The 11,697-nt window shown below is 46.5% G+C and overlaps 1 protein-coding gene across 2 annotated transcripts; it reads left to right on the top strand.

Moving 5' to 3' along the window:
• The first annotated feature begins 439 nt into the window (after positions 1 to 439).
• On the top strand, positions 440 to 11,423 carry lzic (leucine zipper and CTNNBIP1 domain containing). 2 transcript variants are annotated; one of them, XM_052039427.1, is made up of 7 exons: positions 440 to 458; positions 2,727 to 2,834; positions 4,432 to 4,567; positions 6,460 to 6,558; positions 8,486 to 8,581; positions 8,769 to 8,850; positions 11,259 to 11,423. In XM_052039427.1, exons 2-7 carry the CDS (start codon positions 2,734 to 2,736, stop codon positions 11,315 to 11,317), a joined length of 573 nt encoding a protein of 190 aa, XP_051895387.1. In that variant the 5' UTR covers positions 440 to 458; positions 2,727 to 2,733; the 3' UTR covers positions 11,318 to 11,423. The 2 variants fall into 2 exon arrangements, with proteins under 2 accessions (XP_051895387.1, XP_051895386.1); XM_052039426.1 differs by lacking the exon at positions 440 to 458 and adding an exon at positions 1,566 to 1,884.
• Positions 11,424 to 11,697: the final 274 nt, after the last annotated feature.

Below are 11,697 nucleotides of genomic sequence, written 5' to 3'. Positions count from 1 at the left end.
TGCATTGCAGCGTTCACTGAACCACTCTACCTCTACCCTGTCCTTTATCTGGGAGTCTCCGTGGAGGGAGGAGCCAGGCTCCAGGTAAATGCACGTCCTGGTGGGGCCCGTTTCATTGTCTCTTAAAAGGGGCGAGAGTGCGCGGCCTCTCGCCCAACGTTAACGTCGCGACTCAGGAACATCCCCTTTAAGGTGGGAATTTCCCCGTCTCCTCGGCAACCCCCGCACACGGCTCGGCCCCCACCCCACCCCACCCCACCACCGACCCCGGACCCCCGCCCACGGCCCGGCCGGGACCCCACGCCGCCCCCCTCACCACACGCCGGACCCCCGCTTTGGGTCACGCTGCCCGCGGGGACCCCATTGGAGGTGACACGGAAGGAGACGGGCGCCGGGTCCCGATTGGATCTTGAGCCGGAAGCTGGTCCGTCGGCAGGTGGTTCCCCCTGTGCGGAGAGGTGAGGGCGGGTGTCGGGGCTTCGGGCTGCGGCGCCGGGGATGGGAGCGGAGCTCCGAGGGAAACCCCGTCTCCCCACCCCCCTCCTTCCCCCTCCCCCCTCCTTCCCCCCTCCCCTCCCCTTCTTCCCCCTCCTCTCCTCCCCCCTCCCCCTCCTCTCCTCCCTGCTCTCTCCTCCCCTCCCCCCCTCCCCTCCCCCCCTCCCCCCTCCCCTCCCCCCCTCCCCTCCCTCCCCTCCCTTCCTCCCCTCCCTTCCTCCCTCCCCTCCCTTCTTCCCTCCCCTCCCCTCCCCTCCCTTCTTCCCTCCCCCCCTCCATTCTCCCCTCCCCTCCCTCCCCTCCCCTCTCCCCTCTCCCCTCTCCCCTCCCCTCTCCCCTCTCCCCACTCCCCTCCCCCCCTCCACCCCCCCCTCCCCCCCTCCCCTCCCCCCTCCCCTCCTCCCCCCTCCCCTCCCCCCTCCCCTCCCCCCCTCCCCCCTCCCCTCCCTCCCCCCCTCCCCCCTCCCCCCCCTCCCCTCCCCCCCTCCCCCCTCCCCCCCTCCCCTCCCCCCCCTCCCCTCCCCCCCCTCCCCCCCCTCCCCTCCCCCCCCTCCCCCCCTCCCCTCCCCCCCTCACCTCCTCCCCCCCTCACCTCCTCCCCCCCTCCCCTCCTCCCCTCCCCTCCCCTCCTCCCCTCCCCTCCCCTCCCCTCCCCTCCCCCTCCCCTCCTCCCCTCCCCTCCCCTCCCCCTCCCCTCCCCTCCCCCTCCCCTCCCCTCCCCCTCCCCTCCCCCTCCCCTCCCCCCCCCCTCCCCTCCCCCCCCCTCCCCCTCCCCTCCCCCTCCCCCTCCCCTCCCCCCCCCTCCCCCTCCCTCCCCCTCCCCCTCCCCTCCCCCTCCCCCTCCCCCTCCCCCCTCCCCTCCCCCCCCTCCCCTCCCCCCCCTCCCCTCCCCCCCCTCCCCTCCTCCCCTCCCCCCTCCCCCCCTCCTCCCCTCCCCCTCCCCTCCCCCTCCCCTCCCCCTCCCCTCCCCTCCCCCCTCCCCTCCCCCACCATCCTTGCCCTTCTATCCCCCACTTGCTCTCCCTCTTTGCCTCTCCCCTTTATCTGCCTTTGCCCCCCTCCCCCGCTTCAGAACCCAAGTCCACTCTCCATCTCTTGCCTTTCCCACAAGACCCCGCCGCCCCAACACACAATCTCTCTCTCTCTCTCTCTCTCTCTCTCACTCACTCACTCACTCACTCACTACACTCTCCCTAGAACAGGACAGCGCAGGAACAGGCTATTCTGACCACAATACCTGCACTGACCACGATGCCAATCTAACTAATCCCATCTGTCTGTATTCCCTGCCTGTTGATGTGCCCCTCTAAATATCTCTGAAACATTGTTCTTGTATCTGCTTCCACCACCTCCCCTGGCAGTGTGTTCTACGCACCAACCTATCTCTGTGTAAGAATAACCTTTCCCCCTCTCACCTTAAACCTGTGGGTGGAGAAAGGGCAGGTGGAGTTTAATCTGGGCAAATGTGAGGTGTTGCACTTTGGAGGTCAAGTGTACGGCTAACGGCAGGACAATTAACAGCATTAATGTACAGAGGGATCTTGGGACCCAAGTCCATGATTTCCTGAAAGTGGCCATGCAAGTAGATAGGGTGGTAGATAAGACATATGGTGTGCTTGCCTTCCTTGGTTGGGGCATTGGGTTTCAGAGTAAAAAAGTCACGTTGCAACTGCATTAAACTTTGGTTAGACTGCTCTTGGAATATTGTGTGCAATTCTGGTCATCCCATTATAGGAGGGATGTGGAGGCTTTGCAAAGGGTGCAGAAGAGGTTTACCGGGATGCTGCCTGGATTAGAGAGTATGAGCTATAAGGAGAAGTTGGACAAACTTGGGTTGTTTTCTCTGAAGGCTGAGGGGAGACCTGATAGAAGTTTATAAAGTTTTGTGAGGCAAAGACAGTCAGAATCTTTTTTCCAGGGTAAAAATGTCTAATACTGGGGGGCATGCATTTAAGGTGAGAGGGCAAAGTTCAAGGGAGATGTGCGGGGCAAGTTTTTTTTTTACAGGGAGACTGGTGGGTGCCTGGAACAGGTTGCCAGGGTAGTGGGAAGCAGAAACGATCGTGGGGTTCAGGAGGCTTTTAAAGATGCACATGAGTGTGCAGGGAATGGAGGGATGTGGATCATGTGCAGGTGAAGGGCCTGTTCCAAAGGCAATAGGCAAAGGTGCAAAGGCAATTGGTTTGATTTTAATGGAATGACCCCTGTGTGACGTTTGTCCCTGGATCTAGGGTAAGGATGGCTTCACGAGGAAAGAGTGAAACAAGCAAACTGAAGCAGAACTTAGAGGAGCAGCTGGACAGATTGATGCAGCAGTTACAGGATCTCGACGAGTGCAGGTATGAGAGGAAACGGTTTGTCAAAAGCTTTTGTTTTTATTTGTGTTTTTTTTTTATTTGGTTCCACTGAAACATTTCTTCATGAGTGAATTGTGCCCTTACTGCTGTTGTCAAAGGTTTGTTGGATGGTGGCAAGTAACCTTCTGATGAGGCAGTGAAAACTTTGATTTCCATGGCACGTTTGGTGCAGTAACAGATCCCAAGGTGTTTTCCTAGGAATAATGTCACACGCAAAAATGACAGAGTTTTCACTGGTGGGAGAATCTTGAATGAGGGCACATAGTTTGAAAGTCTTTTAAAACTGAGGTGCATAGAAATTTCCTTCATTGGATGGTGAATCCCTGGAATTCTTTGCCTCAGATAGTTGTGGAGGTTGGATCATTGGAAGTATTTAAAGTGGGGGCTTATGGGGATCTGGCACAGGAGAAAAGTAGAGGCCTGGTATAGATCGGCCATTGTCATACTGAAGAGCAGAGGAGGTTTAAGGAGCCAGGTAACCTACTCCTGCTCCTATTTTCCTGTGTTAGGAGCCAAAGGAGGAGACTGGCAACTAAATGCACAGTCAAAAAACCAGCTCTCAAGCTGCCTTTCAAAGGAGGAGGGAAGCAGAGGGTTTTAGGATGCTGAAGGTAATAGGAAAATGGCATCTTTCACTCTTTCCTTCTGGACATCTACTCCACTATCCCATAGGACTATCCATTGCATTAATGTGTGCCTCTTCGGAACCTGGGGGCACCCAATGGAACACATCGGCACAAAGCTGCACATTGCTGATCAAGATGAGAGAGATCACAAGCTATGCTTGTGGGAAGATTTGTTGGCCTTTAACAGACGTCCAAGTTTTGCTTCACTTAGAACAGTTTCTCATCTACAAGTGATTAAGATTCAAAACACATTGCTTGATAAGGTGATGAATTAAAATTTGTAACAATTCTTCAGTTGTTACAAATTCTTGAAGGAGAAAATACCTGCAGAGAGTTGGGGCAAACAGCCGTGGAGTGGGACTAATGGCGTTGCTCCTCAAAAGAACCAGTACAGTTGGGCCAAATTCCTCCTGAGCTCGTTTACTTAGAAGTGTAACTACCTCTGATGCTATGTCATGTCTGTAAGCCACAGACCTCATTTAGGCAGCAGTAAGGGACATTACAATTACCTGCTGCAATCAAGAATAAAGAAGGGGAAAAGAGGTCAGGGGTTGCCAGGATAAACATTTCCCTCTATAATATCTGTGCCCTCTTTCCCCCCGCCCCCCCCACCCTGAGCAACTTTCTCAAAGGAGTCCGTGGTGCCTTCACCTATATAACAACACCTTAGAAGTGCTTCAATGGCTTTAACGGACCTTGGGATGTCCTGAAAGAGTACAGGAAACATTACAGAAATGCAAGTCAAATGCCTTCATGGCATTACTTGTGAGGTTGTGGGTGAACAAGGTAAAGATGGGGGTTATTACACTGCATCCTCTGTCAGTAGGGGAGGAGGAAAGATGCAGATCTATAGGCTTGTATTGAATGGCGGAGGAATCAATGTAAGAATATATCTTGTAGATCTGAAATTAAATACATTCATTGATTTATTTCTTTTACCCCCAATATTTTAGGGAAGAACTTGAACCTGAAGAATATGAGGAAACAAAGCAGGAAACATTGGAACAGCTGAGTGAATTCAATGAGTCTCTGAAGAAAATCATGTCTGGAGATATGACATTAGTTGATGAACTCAGTGGAATGCAACTTGTAAGGAGCAGGGCGAGGCCTTTGTATTTGTTATTTGGGGCTCCATAGTACAGCAGATATCACATCTACACTGTCCTGGGGAGAGCAGGTTTCCTTGCATCAAAGGGTCTATGCCTCTTTTCGTGGTGATGTCCCCAAAAGTCAAAAGTGTGGTTTAATTGTCACGTGCATAAGTACGTGTGTGTACAGGTGCAATGAAAAACTTACTTGCGGCAGCATCACAGGTGCTTAGCATCAGATGCATAACGTTCACAGGAAAACACATAAGTTATACAAAAGTATACAAGAAAGAACGCAATTAGAAGTCTCCGTCAAGGAAATGGGAAATCCTGGAGGCAGCATCTGTGGAAGGAGGAATGGAGTCAACTGTTTCAGTTCAGTGATCTTTTCCTGAACCTAGAATAGGTTAGGAATTTGTATATTTAAGGATAAAAGATTTTCATGATCTCAGATCTGAAAATTCTGCAGTATTTTACTTTACTGACATCTAGTTTGGATTGGTACAAATTTGGACTGGTTTTCCAGAAAGCAATTCCTGCCTGGAAGGTGGTGTATAAATGCAAAGTTTTCTTTGTAGCATACAGTTTTATCTTGACTGAGCTCTTTTGCTAGTCCCAATTCACCCATAATTGGTGTAATCTGTGGCAAAAGTTGTGGAATTTTAAGTGCAAATTGTGTTCTGGGCACGATGAGTTTCCAAGAACTCTTGTGCCAGTTTTAAAAGTAATCCTGCTGGAAGCCAGCACTGCCCAGTGAACTTGGCCTCATGTGGGTAATGAACTCAACTGTTGTGGAGCCATCCTAAACTCTCTGGGTTAATCATGGTTTAGTAACACCCTCAGCTCTGAGCTGGAAGGTGTAGGACTCAAGTCCCACTCCAGAGACATGAATTTTAAAATCATGGATGACATTCCACCTTGGATCTGAGGGAGTGTTGCACTGAGAGAGATCAGAGCTCTTGAGGGAATGTAAAAGATCCCAGGGCACTATTTTCAGCAAGTGCAGTTGAATTAGTTGGAGCATTCTGGGCAACAACCATCCCCAAACCAATATCACAAGCCAACTATATTGTTGTTATGATGTAGCTGTTTGTGGAAGTTCATTGTGTGCATATTAGATCTGACATTTCTGTGGCCACACTTCATTGGCTATAAAGCACTTTGGAATGTCTTAGGGTTGTTCTTTTTCTTTTACAATATTTTTTATTAATTCCAGATAGAAAATACAAAGTACATGAAACAAAAGAAAAGACAAAATGTTACAAAATACGTTGTATTAAATCACACTTGAAATCACAATGCCTCATACTGATAAACAGAAATGATAACTAATTAATATTAATACATTGGAATAATTTTATTATTAAAAAAACCTAAACCCACTACCAAGACTGAAGCTGTTTGGTTTAAAAAAAGACAAAAAAAAAGACAAAAAAAAAGCCCTAAAGACATAATAGTATTAGCCAGTATCTGCACTTTAAGCAGCAAATCAATGGTTTTGAAAGTAGTTCAGAAAAGGTCCCCACAATATTTGAAAGTCCAGATTAGATCCAGAAATTGAACAACGGATCTTCTCTAAATTTAAATATGACATGACATCCCGTAGCCATTGAACATGAGTGGGGGGAGTAACTTCCTTCTATTTAAGCAGGTTTGTAAAAGGTGCTACAGAAATGTAAGCTGTATCTCTTCCCAGCCTGAGAAATTGCTCGAAAGGAACAGGTCTGAAGCTGCATCATCCCAGTCTGGCAACTAAATGAGGATTAATTCCACTTTAATTCCCTGTGCTATATCCAGGATCAAGTTTTATGTGGGATCGTATTCCAGGAATTAAGTAGATTGTATTTGTGGCAGCCTTTTTAAAGTAATTGATTTTTCTCTCATCCTTGCCAGGCAATCCAGGCAGCTATTAGTCAGGCTTTTAAAACTCCAGAGGTTATCCGAATGTTTGCAAAGAAACAGCCTGGGCAGCTGCGAACTCGACTGGCGGAGGTAAGCACCCCACAGTGATGCTAATTAATCCGCTCTAAAGTCATGCATTTGATATTTCTGAATCCTAAGTGGGAAGTTTCTGTCAGAGACAGATGGCATCACAGATGATGGTTGTTCAATATTTGCCCACCATGCTTCTATTGTTTTAACCATTTTGTGCAAATTAAACCAAAAAAAATGAATACATTCTTGTGTTCCTGTGGACAGTGCTGAGGACTGGATCAACTATAAAGTAACTGATGCAATTTTTAGTGTTAATTATTTTTAACAAACTGCTTGCATTCAAGAATGGCGTGATGGTGCAGCACTTAGCGCTGCTGCCACACGGGCGCCTGGGTTCAATCCTGATCTCGGGTGCTGTCTTTGCAGAGTTTACAGGTTCTCCCCCTGACTGCATGGTTTTCCACTGCTTTTCTCCCACGACCCAAGTACACTGTTAGGTTGATTGGCCATTGTAAATCACTCCTCGGTGTAGGTTAGTGGCAAAAGAATGAAGGGAGAGTTGATGATGGTATGAGACAGAGTTGCTGGAGTACAGGGAATAAAGGAAAGGAGGGAATGGACTAATAGGATGGCTTTGCTGGGAGCTTGACATGGACCCGACGGGCTGAATGGCCTCCTACGTTGTAGCAAGTGGTCACGGAGCTCCTGGAAAAACCAGAATCGCAGATGGCTATATAGCTCTTTTAAGTCATGGCAGAAGCATGTACTGGAGCTGAGATTGATGTGTTGGACACCACATATTCGGAGTTTTGTACATTTTTACCCCTCATTCTCTGCAGGAGTTGGTCTCTTGCTTGTCACTTGATCTTAAAGTGGTTGGCCGCTCCCAATGTGGTTCTTCAGAAGTGAACCTTGTGCCCGACTATAAGTCATGGAGCACACCTCATTGTGAAGACCGATGCTGACTTTGCTTTATATATGCACACTTCCAATGCATAGATCATTGTGACGATGCTATTCTAAGGAATAGTCAGCACAATTGGATAATTCTACTCTCAGTCAAGCCATTTGACTGAATTGCTGTTGGTGATTGAGATCAAAGTGAAGCACCTTCCTGTAACTATTCTGTATGCCACCCCTCCCCATCTAAGCAAATGCATCTTGCTTAGATGGGGAGAAATCACTGTAGCTTCTTTAAGTTCTGTTTCCGCTGCTCCATCTTAGGGGTAGTGCAGTTGGTAGAGCCACTGCCTCACTGCACCAGAGACCTGGCTTCAGTCCTAACCTCAGGTGTTGTCTGTGTGGAGTTTGCACGTTCTCCCTGTGACCGTGTGGGTTTGCTCCCACCTCCCAAAGACATGCAGATCAGTAGGTTAATTGGCCGCTGTAAATCACCTCTAGTATGTGGGTGTGTGGTAGAATCTGGGGGCACAATGGAAATGTGGGAAAAGTAAGGATTAGTGTAAATGGATAGTTGATGTTTGACATGGACCCAGTGCACCAAGAAGCCTGTTTCTGTGCTGTATGACTCTGCTTTGTAAGTCTTTAAATAGACTGGTTTCTGTGTGTATTGCACAGAAAACAATATTGGTTGACTACGTTGTGAGGTCAGATTTGTGTCCCGCCCTTTATCCAACTCATCGGCCAGTACGAAGGTGTCAGGAGAGAACGTGCAGTATGACTCATTGGTTAACGACTGAGCGATGACGGTAACCTCCAGGTGATCTTTGCCCCAGTGTGGAGAATGCTCAGACCATCTATAGCTGCAGTGTAGACTGCGGATCAAGCACTGCTCCTCCTGGTCTGCGCCTCAAACTTTCTTGGCCAACTGGCCTGAAGGGGAAGCTTCGGTGAATCTTAATGCATCTATTCACAGGAAGATCTGAATGTGTTTTGAGAGATGCAGCATCCATGATATCAGTGTAACATAATTTTAGTAAATATTTCTTAAAAATCTAGGTTTGATGTTACTGTGTTCCTTCAGATGGAGCGAGATGTAATAGTAGGAAAACTGCCACGGGACGTCTACACGCAGCAGAAAGTTGAGGTACTTACAGCACTAAGGAAGCTGGAAGAAAAGGTAACCATGAGAGGACTAATGCTGGACCAGTAGCAGAACTGTGCCTTGTTGTGTGATCAGTGTCGCTTGCTTGTTGCATGTGGTCTTGTGGCGACTAGTGCTCGTGATGGGATTCATAAGCCTGTGTTGCTGTGCAGGCTGTAATTCCTGGTGCAGCACAGAATTAATATTCTGACTTTATCTTCAGCTAACTCCGGAAGAAGAAGCTTTCCTCCTGGCGAATGCCAGTACTACACTCAGTCATTTCGAGAAAGTCTCTGCAAGTCTTGGTAAGTCTGAGTCTGTACCATAACCACGTCCTATAAATTTTGCAGCTTAGTGGAATAATTAGTGAGAAAATTCGCAGAGTATCAGAAATGTGCAGTTCACATTTTGTTTTATGTCGAGTGAGTGTCAGAACTGCAATCCGAAATGCTTCCAAGGGCCACCCACAAAAAACATATTTTGATGATACATTGACTACACACATCAATATCTGGTTAATGTTTATAAAGATATAAATGCTAAATAAGAGTTAAATTTTATTAACGGATTATTAAATTTTAAATATTCACAGCTTTACAAATTAAACTGGATTTTAATTATTTAAGTCATCCCTTGCTGCATCTTCACAGCTTTTTTTTTCGGGTGAATTCTTTCTTCAAAAGCACTCAAGTCTGCCTCTGTTCAGGAGAAAGAGTTTGCAAATGGACGATCCAATCAAAAATGTAACAAGGTGGGACGCCAGAACCCTGTGTTGACCCCCAAGGACAAGCCCTATGTTGTGCAGTGCAGACTTGCAGTACTGGAGGCTCGTTCAAATGGAGCCCATTTCGCTAACGAATCAACGTTAGAACTTTAACCTGGTGTGAATTAGGACTTCATGGAGTGGATAGGCCAGGTGAACCATTACCTGGGCTGAAAATTGTGCACCACTGATTTAATGAGATTTATTTTCATTATTTTTGTTCTTTCACCTTTCTTTTCCCATCCCACACTCTTTACCAGTTTAATGGGTTGAGGTGCTCATTGTGCCCTTACCAAGCAGTTGATTTTCACAAGGGTGTATGCACCACACCAGCAGATTACTCTCCCACTGAAGTATTCTGTCCCTAGTCTAATTCTGTCTTCACTTTGCCTTCTAACCTACCATGGACTACCATGAGAAACTGTGCCCCACTAATTTTCCCCCGCCACATCTCAAGGTGCATCAACTAACTGCACAATCCCTTTTACCACTGCGTCTGAGAACAACCAGGTCAAATGAGGATTGAAGCTGCTTTAGCCACTCTGGACAGTGAGTGTCAGCCGACTGTTGAACTGCAGGGTTTTTAGTGCATCTATGTGGGCTTAACATTAACAGTGAAGACTGACTAGAAACAGAGTTCTAGCATGAACAGAGGAGAATCCAACTTTTCTTGCACCTTATTACCAAAATATTCACATTGCAGTTGGTAAAAGACCAGCGGTGAGTGAAGTTTCAAAAACACCTAGTTTCTAAAGTCTCTCATAGATGATTATTTACAGATCCCATTAGCAAATAGCATGGGAAATAATCTTCACGAAACCTTAAATTCTTTCACATCAATCCTTGTGCTTCAGGGTATTAAGTAATATTCTGTGTATGAATACTTCATATTGGTGGAGCTACACAAAAGGTTTGTCAGTGACACCATTTTTCCCACAATTTCTTTAACAAATCAAAGGTTTTTTTTAATATATAACAATTATCCTGATGGATCAACTATTAGTAATATTTATACATGGCATGTGCAAATAGATCTTTCCCATTAATCACAAGACAAAGGAGCAGAAGGAGGCCATTCGGCCCATCGAGTCTACTCTGCTACCTCACCATGAGCTAAACTGTTCTCCCATCTAGCCCCAGTTCTTGGCCTTTTTCCCCATATCCCTTGATACCTGACTAATTAGATACCTATCAATCTCCTCCTTAAACACCCCCAATGATCGGGCCTCCACAGCTGTATGTGGCAACGAATTCCATAAATCCATGACCCTGTGGCTAAAGAAATTTCTCCTCATTTCTGTTGTAAATGGGTACCCTCTAATTCTAAGACTGTGCCCTCTAGTCCTGAACTCACCCACCAAGGGAAACAACTTTAAGCATGATTAGTATAGAAAGCACACTCAGAACAAATGATGTTTAATTTCAATGGGTGCATTTACTTGTGCAGATTAGATATAAAGAGATGATAGAGTTTTAAACTAAGACCGAAATTATACACATAGTGAACCTTGTAGTTTTCCATTGCTGATTTTTTTTTTTGCATGCATTTAGGATGCAAAATGGTTCCTGGTGGCAATTTCAGTGTTTAGTGTTATGCATTTGCTGTTTATTTGCATCTTCACTGAGCTGCTGGTGATGGCCACTTGCCAAGTAAATATGGGATGGTGGTCACTGGTGGGAGGTAGAGGCATCCCTGTGCCTTTCTGGCTGCTGCCAGAAATCTCAAAGCAGACAACCGAGGCCTAGACATGTTAACCAGTCATTCCACTGGCTGCACCAAAGCTTAATGCCCAGGAAAGTGCATTAGTGGAAGATGATAATGGGGTTCAGATACCCAAGATAATATCAATGAACAAGACGAAATGTTATGTGGATTTAATTTCCAGAAAGGATGCCTATGAACAATGTACAGTCTCAGCAATAATCAGTTATGTTTCTTTAAACTTGCAGGAACAGGAGATAAAGTCCTTGCCCTTGCCAGTTCGGGTGTAGAGATCACAAAGAAATGAGGAGTGATTTGTATTCCAGTCTTCCAGATAACTGCCTGTTTGCTTTGTTTGTATTTTAGTGTCCTGTTTGACTTTTGAATAAACCTGAACAAAATGTAAAGTTGAATTAGAACCTGTATATACGTGTTGTTTTGTATGCACAACCATTCCAAGTATTTTCTGTATGTACTCAACTTTAAACACTAAGATCAGCATCTTGAATTAATCTCCTTTATAAAATAAAATCCAAATCTTCATGTACCTTATTCACTCTTTTTATTCCAGTCTAGATAAAGCCAGCTTTTACATGTCTAACGTCAACCGGATTTTGATCTTAAATGGGTCGAGTTTGACCAAGTGTCTAAAAGTTAATAGACTTTCAAATTTTCCCAAATTGAGGA

Source organism: Pristis pectinata, chromosome 26, assembly GCF_009764475.1.
Source record: "Pristis pectinata isolate sPriPec2 chromosome 26, sPriPec2.1.pri, whole genome shotgun sequence".
Lineage (NCBI taxonomy): Eukaryota > Metazoa > Chordata > Chondrichthyes > Rhinopristiformes > Pristidae > Pristis > Pristis pectinata.
This window is presented reverse-complemented; position numbering and strand designations above follow the sequence as displayed.